We start from the raw sequence: 24,224 nt of genomic DNA on the forward strand, positions 1-24,224 counted from the left end.
AAAGTACTTACAGTACTTTATACTTACAGTACTTTACTTACAGTACTTTATAACTAAATGTGGGCTATTATTCATTTGTACTCACTTGGCTGTGGGGCAAAGTCGGCTTAACAGCAAACAGAACTCGTAACAGACATGTGACTGGCTTGAACGCTGACAGAAATAGTGAGGGACGGTTTTCGATCAACCGCAGCAAAAGAGCAGTGAATGAAACAAAAGACTGGTGGAATAACACCAATTTTGGCTCTGGATTTATAACCGATCTTCCTAATCTGCCCGTGTCACTCTTGCGGCGGGAGGACCGATATTGAAAAGCCAACCGGGGAAGGAGAAGCAGTAGGAGCGGTGCATCTTGGGATGCAAAATGTCTTCTGAGGCTGTTGGCTAATGCTAACTTGTATGACTTAACTTCGAATAAATAAATAGGACATTTATATTTATATACTACGTTATATCTGCTTCTTCATATCGGGGTATTGCCATGGTGAGTGGCGTAACTGCAGTTGCTCCTCAACTTATAGTAGAGATTACGTTACATCTGTAGCTTAAAACGCAGTTTAGCTTTAGCTTGATTAACCCAGAATAACGAGCGGTCAGTTAACCGACCGTGTATCGAGTTTGTAAATAAAGCTACACTTGTCACCCGTATGTGTGTTTTGCTTTGGGCTTCTTTTGTCAGACCGATGATGGACAAAGTTTCAGGTAAAAATCACACTTTTTTTTCTACCTTTTCAGTCAACTAAGGCGGAGTGCAGAGTGTCCAGTTCCACCTCCAGGACAGAAGAAGGGAGGACAAGAGGCAGAGGTTAGAAACCCACCGTCCTATTCAAGAGTCAGAAACGTTGACTTATTCAATCACAATCCACTGAGGTCGTGATACCGATAAGCACGACTCGCCAAAACTAATATGCTTTAGAAGAAGTGGAGTTAAACTGCATCATCTTAGTTAAGGTGAATTTATTCTTATTTTTGCAAAGGTAAACATGCAGTGTGACATGCAAGGATTTGGACAAGGCACGACCTAAGTGGATGTGAAGGAAAGCAACCAAGATGCCTTCAGTTTTTTAAGTTGTACCTCCATTTAGGAGGTACAACCACTCTAATTGATATGCCCTCTGTTTTAGAAATGCTAAATTGATAGTACTAAATTAAGTTGCTGTATTATCCTTCTCAGGGACTGAAAGTCATTTTGACTTAAAACTTATCCATTGAGATACGTTTCCCAGATTTAATGTGGTCTTGAGCTGCTCTCCGTGGTCATATTAACAGAAACGTGTTATGCTGGGCTGAGATGGAGTGATGACTCTGCAGTTAAAGAATATCCAATTTCTTTCCCTTTTCACTCTCCTTCTTTGCTCTGGCAGACTGTTTGGGTTATTACTCCCTACTTAGTTTAAGTTTTTTCTTCCTGCATTAAGACCTTATTTTTCTCTTTGCTGTTGTCAAACACCTTTTTATTTATGATGTTTACTTTAGTATTTTATTGTAAGCATTACATATCTTTTTGGCCTTTTTGGTTTTTGGCTGGCCTCAGCTCACCTTATCATTTCCTCTTAAAAAATATACTAAATCATTAATTTTGCCATTCCTAAAGTTTGTGCTGTTTCTGTAATAGTTTTAGTCCTTTTTTCAACTGGTACCTTTATTGGTCCTATTTCTTTGGGTCTATTCTTTACACTTTCAGGAACAAATGCAGCACTTTTCACATACTAATGCAGCAATAAAATAAGTGCCACCTGTTTATCCGCTATATTTTCATGGATTCCTGAGGGAACAGACCACAACTGCCCATAGGGATGCTTTTTCATATGTTGTGTTGTTCCTAACACTCTGAAAATGAGGGTGTTCTAATAATGTTATGTTTAGCGAAAAGGTAATTGGAACTTTTCATTTCGTCATTTCTAATCCTCTGTGAGGGCAGAATTCCTTCATTTGTCAGATCTCATCCAAATACTTGTGCCTAATTGTAGTAACATCTTGTACCTAATTATATTTTGAAGGAACTACTGCACCATTTTATTCATGAGAGACCCCTGTGATAAAACGTCAATGATGGAAAGATATATACTCTATGATATGTTAATAGATATTATCTACTGTTTTTCAGAACAAGAAAAAAAGAAGCGGAAACGCAGCCGCAGTAGATCCTCATCGAGTTCATCATCATCATCGTCTTCATCATCATCATCATCCTCATCTTCTTCGGTGTCTTCATCCTCATTGTCGTCATCTTCATCGGGTTCATCACGCTCATCCAGTCGCAGTCTAAGTAGCTCTAGAAGTAGTGGTAAGTATATTGTTAATGGGTTAGACAACAGAAAAACTTTGGACTTTTAGTATTTTATGTGTTATTGTTTTTTTTTATTTTTGTTTTTTCCTCCATATTTTTTCAAGTATTATGGTCAATTGCCAGTCATTATATGTTTAATTTTTTTAGATTCCCGAAGTAAATCCAGAAAGCAGTCTAAGAAAAGGAAAAAGGAAAAACATCACAAAAAAGTACTTTGTTTTCTGTCATTGTTTATGATATGAAGAAATTTGTATTAGTGTCTGTCACATAAGACAATATTTCACTTCTTGTTTTTATTCTGGAGCAGAAAGGGAAGAAAGAGAAGCGTCAAAAACGTAAAAAGGATAAAAAATCGAAAGGAGGAGAAGAAAACTCTGGACCTGTTCAGATCTCCAAGGTTGTGCATTCAAGTCACTAAGCTTTGTTTGACCACCCCATTCGACCATGAACAGGCTGTTGTTTACGTTCATGTTCATCCAGAGTTTGCAATCAGCAACAACCTCATGAGATACAAAACAGTTGAATCACAATACACTGTACTACAATACATTTTCCTATACATTTCAATATAACCCTCACACAAAAGCCACGCATTTATTGTTAGTTTTTCTGGAATCATGAGTTGTTGTCTCGCAAAGGTTGCAAAAAGCACAGATATCATTTGGAAAAAAAACGCCCTTGTTTATAAAACCAAAATAAATTCAAACCAAAGCTTTGGGAAAAAATGATTGCTACTAAAACTATGTTTTTTTTTAATTTTTTATATATATATTTATCCACTGCAAGATAGTTAGTGGCAATTTCACTCACTCTGCCCATTAGTTGGCAAAAGCATCTGGCAAAACTGTTGTGGAAGAAGTTGTGCAGTATGTTTAATCGTAAAAATGCACAGTCTGATAAGCATCTTACTCCTCTTGACTTTTTGGAACACGAGACAGCTTTAATACTTCATCCATCCATCTTCTGTTGCTTATCCTGCACTCAGGATCACGGGGGATGCTGGAGCCTATCCCAACTGTCATTGGGCGAGAGGCGGGGAACACTCTGGACTGGTTGCCAGTCAATCGCAGGGCCACATATACAGACAAACAACCCTTCACACACTCACTCATTCACATGTTTTTGGACTGTGAGAGGAAACCGGAGAACCCGGAGGACACCCACGTAGACACGAGGAAAACATGCAAACTCCACACAGAAGGGTCCCTCTGTTGGAATCGAACCAGGGTCCTTCGTGCTGTGAGGCCAAAGCGCCAACCACTCCTTTAATATTTATTGTTGGAAATATGATCTATACTGCTAATTAGCTGTAAAACTGTTCGATATTGAGGTCTTACAATATTTAGGCATGGAATTATTGGAAATGTTTTAGTTTACACTCCTGCACCTCTTCTGTCAAATGTGTCTTGCATTAACCTTTTTTTTTCCTTTGAAAGATAGGCTTACTGATGGTCTGAATCCCTTTGCTCTTTCAGTACTTAAAGGAAAGGAAGAAAGGTGGAAAGTACAGTATGATTACAGGAAAGAAGATTAAGATGAAAGTAAAGAAATCGAAGAAAGACAAACAGGTAACCTGCGTGAGCGTGTCTTATGTTTATCATGAGAGGATTGCTATTTGCTCGGAGTCACACAAGTTGGTTTGTTTGCAGCGGGACAAAAACCGAGCAGAGCTTCTTGAGTTCTTAAACTCCACTCTGTGAAGCCTCAGTGGACACTAGAGGTGGTGCTTTAATTGAGGTGTAGCCACAGAACTCAGGAAACTACAAGGAAGCTTTCCAGGAGAAGAAACTGTTCCTGAGAAAATTCACCCCAGCACAGCGGAACATCAGGCTTAAAGGGAGTGAGATGTTCAGACCACAGCCTGCATTTTGAGCTTACTGATGCCCAGAGGTCCAACATTGTCTGATTGCTGTTGTGAGTTTGTGACGAGCCATGTTGTTACAGATTCTACCTGTCATTGGACTACCAAGCTGCTAGTGGTTTGAATTTATGCTCATTCTGCTTAAAGGGAAATTCGCCAATTGACTTTATGCCTATAGGTGGACGAGGGGATAGATTCTCTTCGTGTTCTCCAGAAGGCTACATCGCCTTCAAATATAAGGCTTAGCAATGAATGGAATCCCGGGGTATCAAAATAGTTTGTCATCAAAAGTTGGGGAACAAGCATTCTAAGCGCTGCCTGTAAGTGTAGTGGCTCAAAGGAAATGAAAGGACAGTGATGTTGAAAGCAAACACCTGCTCCGTCAGTACAGGGTTAGACTGTACAGTGCTTTGATTCAGTTGAGTATTTATATCAAACAGGTCAAATAAAAAACATTGGCTCTCATTATTAAAAAATATCTTCTTCTATCTCCTGTGTAGACAAGACTGCGATCAAGCAACTTTGATGATGCGTCTCCTTTTGTGTTGACCTAAGGTCCAATTGGCCCAATAATAGCAAGGCGAGTTTCCCTTAAAGTTGGCTTACCTACTTAATTGCATCTCCTAAATAGACTCAACTGCCGATATGTGTATCTTTGTAAATAATCCACCATCTTGTTTCATATAAGTTGACTTTGGAACCAGTTTAATCGGTGTCTACTGCATATTTGCAGTTTGCATTATTAGATGATTTCTCAGTGTTTGTCGTTGTTGCATTTGTTTAATTTGTATCATCTTGTTTCCACCTTTCTCATTTTATTAAATGTCAATAGAAACAATCGTCATAACACTCCTGTACAAGTCAGTGGAAAGCTTTATATGAATGGTAAAATCACTCTAAAATGTCATGTTTAATATTGCTGTGTCACAAGAGAGAAAATAAACCGCTGGAAAGATTTTACAAAATGTTTCTTTCACAAGCCTGGAAACATTTTAGTATCATTTCTTGACAGTCTTCTGAGAGCAGGTCCTGCTAAATGAAGCTCTCAATTTGTGGGCAGAGGACAGGGAATAATTCAGCTCCTTATTGTTTCCTCTCTGAAGCGGTTAGATATGATCGAGAAATCTCAGGTGGCTTCGTCTTTGAGAAATGATAAACTTAACCGGCAACATTTAGATTGGGCCAGTAAGGCTAATAAACACTCTTCAATGCTTAAAATAAATTACTACGTCAAGTAGGAGGCAACGCTGCCAGAGTCAATCATTTTAAAACTTTCCTTGATAAAAAGCCCTGGTGCCGATCCTGACGACAGGTCTATATTTTTGGAAATACTTCAGGACAACAAGGTAAAGCAGCACGTGGCCTGGATCACCAGATGCGAAGTCTCACCCTTGTTTAGGACTGTCAAACAGATGCCTCATGTCAGACAACTCTGCCACTGTTGTTCCCTTTGTATCTGAAGTCAGGCATGCTCCACACCCTCTCCTCCCTCTCCATGCCTCTCTCCACATCTTCCGACACCGTCTTTAGGTCGCTCAGCCCGGCCCCCTCTGCTGCAGCCGAGGTCAGGCCCACCGTACTCCCAAACGGATTGATCTTGATCCGGGACCTGAAGTTCATGATGGAGACGCTCATGGCACGTTTGTTGTTCCACTGGCGGGCAAGACGTTGTACTTCCTGTTCCTCCTTCAAGTGATCCAGAACCTCAAGGACGGCTGAGCGGAACAAGCCGGACACCTCCTGCACCTCGGGTTCATTTGCTTGAACCATCTCGCGAAACCTGACGAAACACATGAACCTATGATGAAGATCGGAGTACAGTATCATAGAAGCAATTTTATATAGGAACTAGGCAGGGTTTTTTCCGGGCTTGACTCCTAATTAGTATAGAAGTGGATATATCTCTGCTTTTAATGCTTCAGTTTCTAACATTATTTCCACTTTCCTTCTTATTTATGTTGTCCACAGAAGCATGTGTCAACACGTGACACAGAAGCAACTATATTACAATTTATATAGTTTGTGACCTAAAACATGCAATGATATTGTCACTAAGTTTTAACAGCCACATGTAGCTCTGACGCATCACATGAAAAGCATACATATAATGTGTACTAATTGTCACAGCATTTAAATGTGGTATTTGTTACAAAATTGAGGATTCTCTTTTTTTCGTTGCTAAGTAAATAACATGGTGGGCAATATTTGGATCAAGAACGGTCAACCACAAGATGCCTTGTGAATTAGAGGAATTCAATTACAATACATAATAAAATGTGTGCATTTTAGTTGATGATTACAAAATTTTTATCATCAAGCTGCAAATGATGCCAATGAGGAGAAATACCACTACATTTTGATGAATTACATGATCTGTTATCAGAACTCTTATCAGGCAATGTGATGTCAAATTGACTATTGCTAATAGTTTTTACTTTGCTGCTCCTTATAAATGGCAGGGGTTGCCTTCAGCAAGAGATTGCAAAAACAACAACACCAAAACAAACAAGACAGCAGTAAAGAGGGTACAAAACGTTATAATCCTGCCATCACACACCTTAAGCTCTAATCCCTCTGATTTGTACCACATGCTTTAGATACTCAGAATCGTACTGAGGGTAATACGGAAAAGCAGATGGAACCTTAACCTGTCCTTTACACATATGCTTTACACACGCACACACACACACACACACACACCCTTATGCTGTTGATTTGAGTTGATTAAAATAGACTCATATAATACCAGAACATACAAAACTTGCAGTTTGTATACATGGAGACAACAGCTGAAGACAGTCCTTCTAAATGTCAGCCTATGTATTTACCAGAGCTGTTGAGCAATTAATCTATCTGTATGGAGGATATTTGCGACCTGAGGTAATTTATAATTATTTGGAAGCCATTTTAAAGTTTTCCCTGAAAGTCTGAAAAATATTCGATAGAGATACTCTATATTCATTCTAAACTGAAGAAAGCCAGATATGCTCAAGCTAAGGGGAGGATGGAAGGTCAGTTATTTCTTGCTGCCACTTTCACATCTGAAAGGTCATGTTCTCAAAAGCAAAACCATGTACATATACTCAATGTTGTCTCCCTGGATGTGCAAATGCGTTTAAAACCCCATGGTCAGTTAACACTACATGAACTGAAAATGGATGCCGAAACCAACTCAAATGTCTGTCCCGCAAATTAGCTGCAGGAGAATTCAAAGCATTATGGGATGATATTATCGTCATTCCCGCACCATCGTCTGACTGATGAAAAAAATAGATTATTTCTCTGTGTTCATTTGGCTGTGTGAGATCAGTTTTGACAGACACTCATCCTTGGATTGGAAACAGAGGAAACAGCCATGGGTTGACACTCTTTTTAAATCAGATTTTTTTTCCTCCCATCAAATGTTTATTTTAATTTTTGGGCATTCGCATTGGCTGTTCTTGTGGAATGTGTTTTGAGGGCCATTAGTTTTTAATAAAAAAACATTTTTCAATACCAAAATTTTGAATTTTGGCCCAAAATATTTGGTGCACAGTTATGGTGCTTGAATTGGCTGAAATAATCAGTGTTACTCTTTCATTGTCCGTTGACCTCCAGCATCAGTGTCAGCTTTCTATTTATTCTTCCTCTTGTGAAGTAACACACGGAGCTTTAAAAAAATGGTAAATATCAATCTTTCTCTCTGCTTGGATTCTGTCTTTAAATACAGCAATTAAAATTAAGCCAACGCCGCAATAAGTAGGCATAATGCAAGTATAATGTATAAAGGCATGTATTTAAAATACAATGTTGCCTTTAGATGTACAAAAAGTTATTTGAGGCTATAATATTTTCATTTGTGGTTGTAACATCAGATAATATTCATTCTCTGATTTTTTTCTTTGAACGGAATATCCTTAAATGCCTCAAAGGACTGAAACAATTCCCTTTGCCTTTGACTAATCTTGTATGAAAATGTAAAACGTTATGAGATAAATAGATTGGAGAAACAAAGCGGAATAAGATCTGTCTGCCTTTATGTTTTATGCGTGTCACAAGTCAGCACGGCACGGTGCTGGCCCTGCCTTACTTGAGGATTGCGAGGCCGCAACATGATGGTGGCACCTTGGAGCAGAGCTCCTCCAGGCCGATCCTCTCCCCGGTGCTGATGCTGTAGGAGGAGCGCGGTGTGTTTGCCAGCCAGCTGTAGTCGACCCCGGTCTTCAGGCGGCGGTACTCGTTCTCTCTCTCCCTCTGCTGCCGCTCCGCTTCCTTCAGCTGCCAGCTGAACTCAAGCATCAGGGTGTCGGTGACCACGTCTGCGGGGTCCCGGCGAGGTGTCCGTTGATACGGCTCATTCCAGCTGAACCAGGAGGCCATGGCCTGGTCCTCCTTCACACACCTAATGATAGGGAGCAATCAGACTAAATTTGCAGAATGCAGTTTAAAATCCATAGAAAAAAAATACAAGAAAAAAAATAGAAAAGACCTGAGAAATATAAAAGAACCTATAACTGATAAAATTAGTGAATAAAAGACACAGTTTGTTTCTATTTATACCAGGTTGCTGTTTAAATTCTCCACTTTCAATTCTTTCTTAGGGCACTCAATTAAAATCTATAAGCTTGCAATGACAAAGTAATAGAAAACAAATGAGAGCACAGACTGAAATTAATAAACATAACACATTGCACTCATTCTTTGCCTTCAAAGTGTGATGTTTTTTTTTTTTTAGTCTGTGCATGGCAACAATCGCATTTTATTTGTGCTTTTGATTTTCTGAATTCCTTTGAAATATGATCTCAAAATTAATCAAATGAATGACAAAATGTTAAGTGAATGGAAAGGTCCCTCTGTCCAGGGGTGTCCGATGCCACTGCTATGTAATTAAAGCTCAGAAACATGGCAGGGGCTCTTTAGAAGATTAAAAGCATTCTAACAGGAATAATCTTTTGTGTTTGATGGATGTTGGCTCATTATAGTGGCTCACTGTTTTTTTACTTTGGGTAATATGTCACGTTTTTATATTTGTATAATTGCCGTGTATTTATTATTGTTTTTCCATTCAGTGCTGAACTAAATGTCGCTTGTTTTCTGAGTATTTGACAACTAGAAACAATTTAAGCAGTATCTGTAAAACTATTGCAATGATTGATGGGTTGAATGACGGATTAATAAGCTGCGTCACTCTGTCATTTTCTTTATTCAAACCAAATGAATTTACTTTTGTCTTGATCATGAAAAGAACCTCTGAGCCTCAAGGCGTGTGTTTATTCTGTGTGTTGCAGCTGTATATTTTCCATCTCAGAGGATTCAGAGAATAGGGTTAGATTTGCTGAAGTTGATTTGCTGTTACAACCCTGAAGGGAGCAGCCAAAAGTAAAAGAAGAAGATGTAATTAGTGCCTTCGTTTCGTAAGTGTCCTTTCTAATCTGAGGTTAATCTGTTCACAGGCTGAGGTTTTTTTTAATGCTTGATCAGTGTGTGTACGTATGTGTCATTTGTGCTGGTTTTAATTCAGAATATCAGCACCTATTTTATGATTAAAAATCACTTATCTCACACACGCCTCTTCACATCTGAGCTGACAAACACTTCAAGATGGAGATCGACTGGCTACCAAGCCTTTGCGTCACATGATATTCAAGATGGGGGTCCACACAATGACCGCTGGAGAAAATATGTTTGATAATGTACCTGCTATATAAAATTCAGTTGTTTTTTTTTAAGCCAAGTTCTGCATTCTTCTCATTTTTTTGGCCACTTGTAATACATTTTCTAATTATTTACTTGTTTTTTTAAGGCACCTTTCACCTCATTATTCAGCATGATCCAAAGAAAGATATCTAAATGCACAATTTCCTACATCAAAACTTAATTATTAGCTCTACCTCTGGTCAGCTGTATTTATTGAGTCACGCAGAATATTGCAGGTTGTCTGACCATTTAATACATTCCAAATATGACGGTGTAAGATCAACTATACCACCCGCTTTCCACCTGTACAGACTTGATCCATTGAAACTGTACCACAAACCCTTTGTAATTCATCAGTATAAATTGATAAATGATAGAGCAATGATTTTCTTCCCGAAGCTGTAATAACATCCAAACTTTGCTTGTTTTTCAAGAAATGTCCTTGAACACTCCACCTTTTTACGCATCCCCCCCTTTCTGATCTGTTCTCTGGTCTGCATTCTATAATTCTATCACAACTTTTTTTCCACTGACACCTCAACCAACAATGGTACAGCATCCAGTCCCAATATAGAAATAAGAATTACAAAGAAACTCTCTTGTGACTCCACCCGGTCACAATCTAGAAATAAGAATTAAAAAGAAAGACAAAAGAAACATGTCCTTACCTCCTTTTCTGTTTGGAGTGCTTTCTGTGATTCAGAGAGCAACCAAACCTAGAGAGTGTCTGCAGAGAGACGGAGGCAGGAGGAGCTGAAAACCAGAGGGAAGTTAAATAGATCTTCCTCCCACCTCAATATCACCTCCTCCTCCTCCCAGGAGCCACTCTGACCTGCCTCTACTTGTTGCAGGAAGTTCAGCGCACTGTCGACAGTGGGAGCTCCTGACGATCATTTGCTTGTTCAGGGTTGTTTTTTTTTTTTTTTGAACAATTCACTGTTGCCATAGCGACGCTCCTAAGCCTATTTGTCCACAATAAGCTCCGTCGGCTGAAAAGGGAGCCTGAGAGAGATGAAGGGGCAGATAGAGAGGACTGAGTGGGTTGAGCAGTGAGATGCAAAGACAAAGATAAATCAGAGGATGTTGTTCTGAAAAGAGCGTGACCTTACTCTCATTTTAAAAACAAAATGTCTGAAAGAGGTCAGATTGGCTTCCAGCAGCTGACAAGCCTGTCTCAACAGCTTTGAACTGAGAGACGGTTGGGGAAAGTACTAATTGTGCAACGGGTCGCTTGCGAGTGTGGGTTAGGGGAGATAAGGAAGATAGGACACTAGGTTATCGTGTGGGTGGATACGGAGGTCTGGTGTGTGTGGAGGGGTGTGAGCTGCTGCAAACCTCAGCAGCATAAAATTCAAGCAGAGACATGACAACATGGAGCCTGTGCAAAAACACACAATCCAAGTGTAGGTGCTTGTGTTTGTACAATATTCAAATACACAAAGTTACCAGATTTGATCTGTTATTACATGATGAAGATATTCCCCCTGTGCACCGTATCAATAAGACGTTTAAATACCATCATGGGTGCCATTTGAATGTTACTGTTTGGGTTACGTGGAGTCAGTGCCTGCAGGGAGTATGATGTAATAAATATTATTTTATTTAATGCACAGGGCTGTATGATTCTCGAATTTATCATGCGCGTATTGTGACAAAATATCTGACCTTTTAAAAGTTAGTTTAAAAACTATACATATTTCCATCACAATTTGGAATTGTCTTTTTCTGAATTTTAAATTTCTCTCTTAAGTAAATTCCTTTGAGCTCGTTTCTGATTATAGTATGTGATAATAGCATGTACATTGGACTTAAACTCTCTGCCTGTGGACCATAAATGGGTCTTCAATAGACAAATGTTTTTCAGCCAGATGATCAACATCTGAGCACATGTCAGTACGTAAGCCAAACATAAACAATCATTACCTGAAATATAATTCAACAATTAGCTTCACAATTTTCTGGCATCTTTATATTGGTATCAGGAACAGGGAATCTAGTCCTGCTGAGTTTTGTTTTTCAAAACTCCCATCTCAGGTGATTCTAACAAAGTGCTCTGCATGTTTGGCAGAAAGACAGAGAATGAACTGTTACATGATCCAGACACTGTCCTGGGTCACGCCTTGTTTTTAATCCATCCGAAAAATAGCCACATACTGTGAGTGCGGCCCGAGGTGGACACACTCGGGCCGGAGGTGACAGATGGATGGCCGAGCTCCCTGTATAATCCAAACAGATGACTGTGCTAAGCTCCTAAAGTGATTCCCTCCATCAGCTCCATGCTGACCCTGCCTGCCGCGTGCAGCAGGAGCTGCTGGTGAATTGAGCGGGGACCCTCGTCTGACCCTAAACTAAGGGAGTTCACCTCTAGAGATTGGAACAGAGTTCTTTGATAATTCCATTAACCCTTTTTAGGCAATACCACATTTGATTGTTTTTTTTTTAAATGAATTATTATTCTATTTAAGTGTTTTGGACAGCATAATTCTTGTCTTTATGTTCTTCTTAATTTTGTATAACCCCCCCCCCCCCAATTTTCAGGGGAAATAAAAATTTAAACTTTCTTTTCAACTCCCATGTTTTTATTGTAAATAAGAACAAACAAGATACAACTTTCTTTAAGCCAAATGTATTAAAATTATAAACATACATCAGTTTCACACAATCAATTCTGCATGTTTTAAGGAATAGCTGTGTTTAGCATTTTGTTATTTCCTGGCTTGATCTGTGTTCTATGTATTTATTTACTAATATATCTATTCATTACTTTATTTGAAACATAAAAGACATTGGAAAAGAAAGGCTAAAGAAAATTAAATTTAATATCTAATGTGTTATTTTCCTCATTCAATTCATACTTGTAATTTGATGGAAAGTGCATAAGTGCATTATTATTATTATTATTATGCTAACCTACCTTGAGAATCTCATAACGGATTGGTGAAGGCCCGGGTTAACAATGGCTGCCATCGTTACCGATAACCTATAGGGTACCTGTGGAAATTGGGCTACTGTGGGTCGAAGAAGGAGAGGAGGAAAATGTGTTCGGAAGCAGAGAGAAGAGGAAGAGCAAGAGTCTGGGACTGAGAGTAGGGACTTTGAATATTGGGTTTATGACAGGAAAAGGTTGAGAGTTGATTGACATGATACAGAGAAGGAAGGTGGATATACGGTGTGTCCAAGAGACCAGATGGAAAGGTAGTAAGGCTAGAAGCTTAGGATCACGTTTTAAGTTGTACTATCATGGTACTGACAGGAAGAGAAATGGAGTAAGAGTTATCTTGAAGGAGTTTGTTAGGAATGCTCTGAAGGTGAAAAAAAATGTCAGACTTTTGGGTCTGAAACTGGAAATTGAAGGTGTGATGCTCCATGCTGTTAGTGGGTATGCCCCACAGGTGGGATGTGAGTTAGGAAAGAAGAGGGAGAAGTTCTGGAATGAGTTAGATGAAGTGGCGCAGAATATTCCCAGAGGAGAGAGTGGTAATTGGTGCAGACATCAATAGACATATTGGTGCAGGCAATAGAAGGGATAAAGTGATGGACAGGTTTGGTTTCTAGGATAGGAACACAGAGAGACAAATGGTGGTAGACTTTGCAAAAAGGATGGAAATTAATGTAGTTTATACTTTTTTCCAGTAAAGACAGGAACATAGGATAAGTTATAAGAGCGAAGCTAAGAGCACGCAGGTAGACTATATCTTGTATGGATGAAGTAAACTGAAAGAGATCAGTGACTGCGAAGTAGTGGTGGGTGAGAGTGTAGCCAGACAGCATAGGGCGGTGGTTTGTAGGATGACTCTGGTGACGAGGAAGATCAAGAGGACAAAGGCAGCGCAGAAGATAAAGTGGTGGAAACTGAAAAGGGCAGAGTGTTGTATGGTTTTCAGGGAGGAGTTGAGAAAGGCTTTGGGCGGTCAGGGTGAGCTTCCAGATGATTGGACAACTGCAGCTAATGTTATCAGGGAGACAGGTAGGAGAGGACTTGGTGTGTTGTCTGGAAGGAAAGTAGATAAGACTTGGTGGTGGAATGAGGAAGTACCGGAGTATATACAAAGAACGCGGTTAGCAAAGAAGAAGTGGGACACTGAGGGGACTAAAGAGAACAGATAGGAGTACAGGGAGATACAGCGTAAGATAAAGATAGAGGTAGCAAAGGCAAAACAAAGGGCGTTGGACAGTAAGGAGGGAGAGAATGTTTTATACCCGTTGGCAAATCAGAAAGATAGTGATGGAAAGGATATTCAGTAGGTCTGGGTGATTAAGGATAGAGAGGGAAATGTAGTGACAGATGCTAGAAGACTGATGGGAAGATGGAAAGACTACTTTGAAGAGCTTATGAATGAGGAAAATGAAAGAGAGGGAAGGGTAGAAGAGGTGACTATTGTAGACCACAAAGTAGCTGATTGGTAAAAGGGAAGTGAGGAAAGCATTGAAGAGTGGAAAGGCAGTTGGTCCCGATGATATGCCTGTGGAGGTGTGAAGTGTCTAGGAGAAGCACCAGTAATGTTTCTGGTGAGATTATACGAAACAGTTTTGAGAGTGAGAGGATATCTGAGGAATGGAGAATGGCAAAGAAGTGTGATTGTGCCCATTTTTAAGAATATGGGGGCTGTGCAGAATGGCGGCAACTATAGAGGGATAAAGTTGATGAGCCATACAATGAAGTTATGGGAAAGAATAGTGGAAACCAGATGGAGAGCAGAAGTCAGCATTGGTGAGCAGCAGCTAGGATAGGCTCCAGTATCCTGAGTGTAGGAGAAGCGGCAGAAGATGGATGGATAGATGCAGCGAGATCCAGACTTCCCTCTCCTCAGCCATTTGATTTTCGTGGATCCCAAGGCCTTCCCAGGCCAGCCGAGACACAGTCTCTCCGGCATGTCCTGGAACTTCCTCATGGCTTCATCCTGGTCAGACATGACCAGAACACCTCACCAGGGAGACGCCCATGAGGCAGGGAACCACACCTCAGAGCAGGAATCTGGGTTGAAGCGCTTTGAATAGAACGGCAGGTAGGGTGTCGCTGGTAAGCCCGTGGCCCCGAGACAGAGTTGCACAGGGCTGGGTCTCACCAGGACGGGCTCCAGGCAGGGTGAAGGCAGGATCTCGGACGGGGTCAAGGCAGGATCTCGGGTAGGGGTCCGGTCATGGCAGGGTTGTGACAGGGATCCGCAGTGGTCTGGGACATCCACAATCCCCCAGCACCAGGCAGCGCGTGCCACTGCCCTTTATAGGGATCTTGATTGGCGGCAGCTGCTGCAGCTGGCGCCGATTACGAATTGGACCCAGGTGTGAGACCCTGACAGGTGCAGCAACTCTACTCTGATGGCTGAACTACCCATCCTAAGGGAGAATCCGGAAACCCTCGGGCACCAATTGGATTCATGACTTTGCTCTTTCGGTCACTACTCACAGCTCGTGACCGTCATGTAAACTGCATGTATCAATACAGATATATTAACAATGTCATAATGTCACTCCCCGTTTTGACTGTGCTTTTTGTTGCTGTCAGAGAATAACTGCTCCATTTGCAGATGTTCTCTACCAGCCAGCGGGTACAAAACAAAACAAAACAGAACAAAAGTGTTCACAAAGTGCAGTTTTCAAAGCATCGACTTCTGCTGCGTTCTCCTTTCCTGCAGAGGGCGTCACTTCAACGTGTTTCCAGCAGGGAAACCCTGAGCGATGAGCTAATCCTAAAATTCACATGGAGTGAAACTATTTATTTGGTATAGAAAATAGCTCAATGTAACAATGAAGCTGCTCCTAAGGAAGAAGTTTTCACCTTCCATCCCTCACTGGATTGCCTTGCCGCACCCGCCTGTACTTCAGTTTGTTTTCCTGTCGGTGTCCGACATCCCCGTTTGATGGGGTCAAAATCTTGCAGGTGGTGTGAGGAAGGTTATCCAGCTGCTGGGTGGAGAAAGAGCAGCTCCAGGGTGTGAAGATCTTTTATCTTTGAAACCTTGTTGTCAAGGTGGATTCAGCTGAAAAATGCCGAAAGGTTTGGACAAATAAGTTGAACGCAACCGCTCCCGTTGGACAAACAATATATTCTAGAACGGAGGATGGTGAAAAATATCAGGCAGGAAAGACTGGTTTGTTTTTAGAAACCGAAATGAATTTGTCAAACATCACCAAGGCCTAGAGCTTGTGCTGCACATTAAAAGACGCTATGGCTTTTTTGCACCTCCACTGAGAAACAAGTTGTGCAGTCTTGTGATGGGTCGTGAACTGAAGTGAGAATAACCTTGTCTTTTTGTCAGGCTACTCCTCATGCAGCGGAGCCCCCTCTCCTGCTTCAGTCACATGATCACCTGAGTATAGCCTGACTCTAAAAATTCAAAGGTCTTTTTTCACCACCAAAACTGTCTTTTTCCGTATATTTCTATAAAAGTATCAGATGAGTTCCTCCCTGCCCTCTGCCATGAGTAATTTCTCCTCCTCCACTTTCATTTTTTTTTTTTTTTTTTTTTCTTTGAATGACTTTTACTTGGCCAAATACTTGAAGAGATTCAGGTAAGAATTCAAGCTATATGAGTTGGATGATGACAAGGAAAAGTGAAACAAAATGTGACAACGGGATCATGGTACCAAAAAAAAAAGCACAATAGAGTGTAAACACTGAGACTTAAAACATAAGCGCCAACGTTTCCTCCATCTTTATCTGTGATTATAACCCCCCCCCCACACTCACACACACACACACCCCCCACACACACATTTGTACTCCTGTCATAAAATAACTAAATGAAGTGAAACAGGCTGAGCTGCCCTCTGTTCTGTCCAAAGGGAAGGAAGTTCAGAGTGGATCACATGAGTGCGAGGGGGAAAAAAAAAAGCTGTGATTTGCTGACACTCCCCTTTTCATTGGCGTTTGTCCAGCATCCCATTTCACTGGAAAAGCCCCCATGGACTGCCTGCATCAGTGAATGTGCACTGGGAGCGAATATTCTCACAGCTCATCAGGGGCTGAGTTGAAGGCAAAAAACATGACAAACCACAGCTCGGTCACACTTCATGACCTCATGAGATTTGGGCCAGTATTTGTTGAAACTTACTTTTTTATCATTCATTCATTCACTCGCAACACATGAATTGTTTTCCTGCACTAAAGCCCTGCATTTTTAAAAAAGATCTATAAGCACACTTGGCATATTACAGTGACATGATGACTATTTCATACCAAATAACCAGTTCAGTTCAATGAATTAATCCCAAAATCTTTTAGCATTTTGAAAAGTCAGAATGTATTTATATAGTGCCAAATCACAACACAGTTGTCTCATGACACTTAACATGTGGAGTAAGTCTAGACCACGTTCTTTAAAATGATTTACAGCCATCTAACGTTCAATCATGAGTAAGCACTTGGCGACATCGACAAAGAAACACTGCCTTTTACCGGGCGGGAACCTTGGATGGATACGATCTCAAATTGGGCGGCCTTCTGCCTCAACCCTCTGGGGTAAAAAGAGAGAGAGCGAGGGAGAAAGAAGGACAGCGAGGTTGGGTTGGAAGGAGCTTGCACAAAAAAAAAAAAAAAACACAAATGATCTATAGCTCAAATGATCGATTTCTATTAATGCTGATAGTGCCGACAGTTACCTGGTAATACCTTGAATAGACGCAAATTATACAATAATTTCTTTGATATTCCTAAAAGAAATAGCAATAGCAGATGTCTGATGAAAAGACAGGAAGCAGAGCTAGAGGTCGCAGAGATGAAGATGTTGAGGTTCTCTTTTGGAGTGATGAAGATGGATTGGATCAGGAATGAGTCTATCAGAGGAACAGCACATGTTAGATGTTTTGGAGAGAAGGTCAGAAAAGCCAGACTGAGATGGTTTGGTCATGTACAGAGGAGGGAGAATGAATATATTGGCAGACGGATGCTGGAATTGGAGCTGCCAGGCAGGAGGTCTAGAGGAAGACCAAATAAGATTTATGGCGGTAGTGAGAGAGGATTTGAAGGTAGTTGGTGTGAGAGAGGAGGATACGGAGAATAGGGTTGGATGGAGAAGGTTGATTTGCTGTAGCGACCCCTGAAGGGAAAAGCCAAAAGAAGACCACGATGAAGAAGAAGAAGATGCCTGGGGAGACACTGAAGTAGATAAAGCCCCATCCCATTGAAACCTGTGAATTGACAGAGCCCTAGGATTCGGGAGAGGATATGAGGTTAATATCGTGAACTGATGATTGAACATGAGTGCAGATCTGATGGGAAGAGTGGCAGGAATGACAGGAGCCTATGGCAGCAACTAGGGCCTAACCCAGGGCTGGGTAGTTATTTAAACTGGCGGGCCACATTTCTTATTTAATTCTTATGCGCGTTCCAACTAGGTATCATGTCAATTGAACAAAATGAAAATTGAAATATTTAATTTTTTTGGCATTTTATTTCAACTTTAAAATCATTCATTATCATATAACTGTACCGACGTTATTTGTTTTACAATCATCCATACAAAATTGAACAAAAGGAAAAAATAAGGAGTTTCTAAATTCAATATTGATTGAAAATACTTACTAAAATATTCAAAGAAAATAGTTTGGCGGGCTGGATAAAAAAACAAAACGGCCCGGATTTGGCTCGCGGGCTGTAAAAGGTCTGGCCTGACCCAACCCTAACTATAGGAAAAAAGGAAGGTTTTACTCAAGATTGAAACATAGTTCCACAGAAGAAGAGATGAGTGGCTGTTTTTTTGTGATTTCACGCCGGTGAGAAAAGCAGCAACTTGAAATCTTCAAAGTAACATCTACACAAAATAAACATACACATCTGACGTTATTTCAGGTGAAAAGCAGGCTATCCTGAAAAGACTGATTTGATTAAGCAAACATTTTCTTCAGTGCTTCAAAATTGTTCCGTTTTAATTTTTCCTCAGCATATGTATTAACTTTTCAGGGAAACAAATATTACATTCTATTTAAACCTTGAATTACCATGGGTACAAAACGGTTTGCTGAATTTGTATGATAATGAATTAAAGAGTCACAGCATGGGCGGAGCAAATGAAATGAAGTGGTATGGAGTTTTTGATAGTTTTGTATGTTCCGTGAAGTAATTGTGTCGAAACGGGAGTGGCGGTGACAGTGTTTGTTGGTCTTGTGCACTGGAACTGCTTCAGATCAAGTGTTGTGTTAAAATGTATTTCCCACCTCTCTTCAAAGAGCTTATAGCCGCTTACAAACGTGCAAGAATCCCCCTCAGCCATCCTAAATCGTGCAAACTCAAACTATCTCAATTGTGAGTCAAATGACTGCAGCCTTTCTTCCAGCTCATGGCAACTTCATGGCCATCAACAAATGGATTTGAACAAGAAACGTGAATTTTAAGTTTATGACGATTGCTTTTCTTTTCCCTGCTCGGCCTCAGGAGGCGAAAACGAGCCTGCTGCCTCACAGTCTAGTAGTTGTGTCTTGGTTCTGACCCAAAGTGTGAAAGGTTTGCTATTAAAACCTTTTGTTCTGATCGTACAAAACATAAATGCTCACATATAATGCAACACATTTCGAACCACACCTCATTCAAAGGTCATTTTTGATTGTTTTCCGTCCTCCTTAAACTGTATTTTTAATCATTTTCAATGCCTGTTTCAACTCAAAAGATGACTCAAAACAAAGGCAACCTGGTAATCAATGGTAAATAACTTCAATTAAATCTTTTTCTGTTGCATTCTGGCCGGTGAAGTTAATGGCTAATTGATGTTGTTTGTACTGACCCACTGACTGACGTCCGCCTCACTGCAAACATTGTCTGCTGAACTTGTCTGCAGTTTGAGTGGATGCTCGGTCACGTCATCCCAGTGTGAGGTTCTCCAGTTCACCCCAAGGCTGCAACTCGGTGACCTCGTCTGCAAAGTAAACACTGTCTCTGTGTGTTTGAATTGTATCAGTGAAGGGCACTGGAAAACTGGAAAGAGCTGTCGACTTGATGAAGGCCGCCTGATGCTGAAGATAAATTCTATGAATTTATCATTTGCTACCCCTTTGCCCAACTTGGAGCTTAGCTTTCTTTGCCGGGTCACAAAAACACAGGATTGGGGGTTTGAATTGGGTGAAAAATGTTTGTACAAATAAGAATGTGTGTAAATATCCTGTGACTGAATCGGGGGGACTGAATCCTCATTCTCAGAAGGATCCTTGAGATGTTTGCAGAATCCTCACATCCCCATTTTTGACTCCTTCTGAATTATCATTTGTAAGGCAGGAAAAACAACAAACTCTATGTCAGCAACAGGGATGCCAGCCTTGAAATATGGGTGGTTACTGTGATAAAACATGAGTGTAAGTAAGCAGTACTTAAGCAGTACTCTCACAATAAGCAAAAGATCCCCTCACAGTATATTTCCAGAATTTACTGCTTAAAATAATTTCATGAAATAAACCTATACACATTTGGATAGGCATACACATAGGTATACGCATATCACTAAAATTATATTTGGAAAAATGTGAAAAATTGCCCAGATGTCTAAATGACAGAGTGAATGGTTGTTTGTCTCTATATGAGATGAGATGAGATGAGAACAACTTTATTTATCCCGAAGGAAATTGTTGTGTCATAGTTTCAAGCAAAAACACAACAATAATAGATAATAGTAGGAAGGAGGGAGAATAAGAAGTATAATAACAGTAAAAGCTGGGATAGGCTCCAGCATCCCAGTGACCCAGAGTCCAGGATAAGTGGTAGATGATGAATGGTAATTAATACAAAACGGATTAACCTATTAACTGGTGGTTATTTTAATTGTTTCAGCTTAAAGGTATTTATGAAATCATGTATGCACTGGATACAACGCCGTGTTTGGATACAACCGAATGGTAAAGTGTGATACTTCATATAATATTTAATGCTAAATTTAGGCTGGTTGTACATCAGTACCAGAACTTTTGTCCTTCACAAATAATGTTACTGTCTAGTGTTCAAAAAATAATGATTACAGAGATGCTCCAAGGTTTGAGTCAACCTGTAGAGGCAAGGAAAGGGAGAGCAAAAGTAAATGAAACCCGAGAGCAGCCACATTTAACTGTGAACATAATCTTTATTTGTAAATTTCCCGGGGAAATGGTTACCCGACTCAAATGATGAGGACAAAAGACTCGGCTACTCTACGTAAATTACCCCTTTCAAGCAAGTACGTTTAACTTCCTCCAGTGTTTGTGTAACTTGCCATGTAAGGAGCCGTTTGAGTTTGAATCCCGTCACACACTGAAAGGCTGATAACAGCTGATGTGCCTCCATGTGGACATCAGGACAATTTTATCTTTAGTGTATGCAGATTACACACTCACAAGGGAGAGAAAGGCCATGCTAGTTGTTGATTTTCCCTCCTCTCCGTCTGCAGCTGTTAACACTCTGTTTATCAGCAAAGAATTCATTACTGCTGGTTGAACCCACTCAACTCCTTGATCAAAGTCTGAGAGGTTGGTGAGGGAGGTGTACAGTAGAAGCAATAAGTGATGCATTAACCAAAACTCTTTTCATCCATATGCGTGGATCACAGGGAATTTATAGTTGGCATTTGGTTCCCGTCAGGAAGGAGCTTTTTCTAAACAATTGGTAAAAATTTGCCCCTTTAACACACTATCTTGTCTTCTCATGCTAAGATAGACGTAGATACACTTAATGAGAATATCAGGCGTGTTATCTCAACATTGGCATTCAGTTAGGTTTATTTTCAAGCGTATTTCTTTGTTAATTTAAAAAGACTACAGCTGTTCAACACCTTGGGACTGACCTGACAAAAATATCTTTGCTAACTAAAGGAATGTCTTGTCAATAAATGCAAAAAAAAAAAAAAAATGGAGTTACTCATCCAAATAATAAGCTGTCCTTAATTAAGGACATTACTTGTGCAAACTTTTCCAGTGCCACAATACAATAAGACCTAAAACTTCTCTGCAAGGCATTATTTATTTGCATCCTCTTCTGTGCTTTAAATGCCTTGAATGATAGAATTCTATCTCCATTTGCCATGTCTCTAAACCTGCATATCATAAACAGTGACTCTTGGATTTCACTGTGTGTGGGTCATAAAATTTATCTTATCTTCCTGAACTTCTTCCTTCTCAGGAGCTGAGTTTCATACATGGGTCATATCGTAACACATCAAACCCCACCCCATGAGGGAGTCCAAACATGACAGCTGAAAAAGATAGATGTTCTTTTTCAGGGTGTTTTTTTACAACAGGTCATCAAAAATTCGCAATGTGATATATTCCCAATTTTTACTATTATTACTATTATTAGTAGTAGTGTTATTATTGTTGTTGTTGTCGTTATTATTATTATTATTATTATTGTTATTATTATTATTATCATTATTATTTTTTTTTTTTTTTTTATTGTCTGGGTGTAAGCAGTTACATATTTAAGCTTGTTACCACAGTTGGTGGTGATATTACGGTTTTATTCCAGTGCAGGTCATCCTCAGCGTCAGCAGGGAGCTGGTTAACATTCCAGCCTTCTTAATCTCTCTGAGACGGACTGCTTTTTCTGTGGGGAAAAAAAAAAAACTTGCCCTGTGGTCCGATTAAAACGGGTGTATGGGAGAGGACAGACTTCATATTGCTATACACCTACTTCTTTCAGGTTATGGTATTTTTGTAAATGAAAAGTTGATTTGTTAAAGAAATGAAGAATACTGATGAGGAAGAAATGAAATACAGTAACCATCCAATTTTATGTGAATATTTGTATTCGTCATTACACAGTTTGACAATTTCAGCGACTGTACTTCGTAATCATTTGTGATGATGTCAAGAATGAGTGCACCAGAGGAGTGTTGAAACATTCAGTGTGATGTTGCCCTGGTGATGGATGCTACAAAAGGTAGTTTCTTAATATGTTTATCTGTTTAAAAACAGTGATTCAAACATTTGAATGTGTGAAGCATTGCTACCCCCAGAAAGCCTGAGGGGAATTATGAGAAGACAAACTGATGTTCATTGTTGAAAGTTTTCAAACAAGTAAATCTCTCCAAATTTGAATTTCATACATTTTGAAAGTCAACAAAACATGCAAAAGTTTGCACTATATGGTCAAAAAAACATTCACTCTGTCATTCACACCTCTGGGCAATTCAAGCAACTCAAATGAACCTACTGAATTGCTATAAGGCAGAAGCGTGACACTGTTGCGTCACTGTGCTGCAACAGTCACCAGTTCTTCTACTAATTGAGTGAACATTGTTTTCCATCCCAATCAAGCAATTGTACTACAGTTTCCATGATCTGGTTCAGCCTCAGGTGAAATTACAACAGCGCAAATTAAATCATGAAACAAGAAAAATTTCCCTTGCTGTTGAAATGAGTGGTTGGCTCATTCTTAAATTTGTATAGAGTGTGTCTCATAATCATTTTCCAGTCTGGATGAAGACATACATATTGGGAGTAAAATTTGATAATTTACAATAACCTCAAACCAGGTTCAGCTCCGATTTGTCCAGAGCAACTGATCTATGTGAAATAAAAGCACCAAATTGTAGCAAATGACAAGATTTACTCTCGAAAAATGCATAAGTACTTCTCTTATCTTTATGTCACTGAAGTCTGGGTCATCAATCCGTTTCTGCTGACTGCACTGAGTGATGTAAACAAAAAGCTGTCCATTATTTGCCCATTTGTTTCAGTGACAGAAACCCATCCTGTATTTGGCCTGACCACAGTGTGATGGATTTCACAGAAATCTCCTGTTTGGAAATAACCATCAAAAGTAATTTTTCACACAAAGAAAAACAACACTCACTTAACACTTTTATTATATACAGCATTACCTGGAGTGGATATGCAGGGTTCATTTGAGGATACGAGTCATGTCACTTTGGAGGACCTTCAACGGCAATACTGAGCTCCTCAGTATTGCCGTACAGCTCCTCAACTGGTTCAAGTGAGGGGACGTTCATCTGGCCGCAGATGATCCCGGGCTGCAGTCTGTAAATGGGTCTCAGAGACAGCGCACACCCTGTCTGCAAACAGAGCTCAAGGTCATTGGTCACTGCTCCAGCAACTTTTACTGTCAGAGTTGTTTTATTTTGTTTTGTTTTGTGTAAAACATCACTGGTGTGAAGCTGTCTAACATCCCCTTTGAGCCAATGCATTATTTGTATTTCCTGCTAGAGCACATGCAAAATAGACAGTGGGTCTCCGCAGTGGAACCGCCACAGGAAAAACACCCCCTTAACCTTAACTGTGTTTGAAGCATCAGCTGCTTATTCTTGTGTAATGACTTCATTTGGGATGGATGAGTCAATACTCGGTCAAATATACTGAACAAGAATGGCTTCAGATTTATAAAAAGGAAGAATTGTCAGGCATGATACATTGATATGTGTTTTATCAACCCTCAACCAGTTAAACTGTGTGGGCTCACCATAGAGCCAAAAAAGACACTGGAAC

At 40.0% G+C, this 24,224-nt stretch overlaps 2 protein-coding genes and 1 pseudogene across 2 annotated transcripts; 2 read left to right on the top strand and 1 right to left on the bottom strand.

Moving 5' to 3' along the window:
• The first annotated feature begins 338 nt into the window (after positions 1 to 338).
• On the top strand, positions 339 to 5,106 carry LOC147222910 (uncharacterized). Its single transcript, XM_086166624.1, has 7 exons — positions 339 to 484; positions 736 to 805; positions 2,108 to 2,287; positions 2,438 to 2,499; positions 2,598 to 2,687; positions 3,766 to 3,858; positions 3,940 to 5,106. Exons 1-7 carry the CDS (start codon positions 482 to 484, stop codon positions 3,988 to 3,990), a joined length of 549 nt encoding a protein of 182 aa, XP_086022750.1. The 5' UTR covers positions 339 to 481; the 3' UTR covers positions 3,991 to 5,106.
• Positions 3,852 to 10,634, bottom strand: rd3 (retinal degeneration 3, GUCY2D regulator). Its single transcript, XM_086166623.1, has 3 exons — positions 10,496 to 10,634; positions 8,221 to 8,532; positions 3,852 to 5,931 (listed from the first exon to the last, which is right to left on the bottom strand). Exons 2-3 carry the CDS (start codon positions 8,508 to 8,510, stop codon positions 5,574 to 5,576), a joined length of 648 nt encoding a protein of 215 aa, XP_086022749.1. The 5' UTR covers positions 8,511 to 8,532; positions 10,496 to 10,634; the 3' UTR covers positions 3,852 to 5,573.
• Positions 10,635 to 13,610: 2,976 nt separating this feature from the next.
• Positions 13,611 to 14,304, top strand: LOC147222912 (uncharacterized; annotated as a pseudogene).
• Positions 14,305 to 24,224: the final 9,920 nt, after the last annotated feature.

Source organism: Fistularia commersonii, chromosome 20 (genome assembly GCF_037954325.1).
Source record: "Fistularia commersonii isolate RoL2024-O1a breed Wild chromosome 20, RoL_Fcom_v1.0, whole genome shotgun sequence".
Classification (NCBI taxonomy): Eukaryota; Metazoa; Chordata; class Actinopteri; order Syngnathiformes; family Fistulariidae; genus Fistularia; species Fistularia commersonii.

Coding starts and splice junctions, on each gene's coding strand:
- LOC147222910 (XM_086166624.1), top strand. Junction 2,288..2,437: donor AAGTAGCTCTAGAAGTAGTG/GTAAGTATATTG, acceptor TAATTTTTTTAG/ATTCCCGAAGTAAATCCAGA. Junction 2,688..3,765: donor GACCTGTTCAGATCTCCAAG/GTTGTGCATTCA, acceptor TTGCTCTTTCAG/TACTTAAAGGAAAGGAAGAA.
- rd3 (XM_086166623.1), bottom strand. CDS start 8,510: ATGGCCTCCTGGTTCAGCTGGAATGAGCCGTATCAACGGACACCTCGC. Junction 5,932..8,220: donor TGCGGCCTCGCAATCCTCAA/GTAAGGCAGGGC, acceptor GTGTTTCGTCAG/GTTTCGCGAGATGGTTCAAG.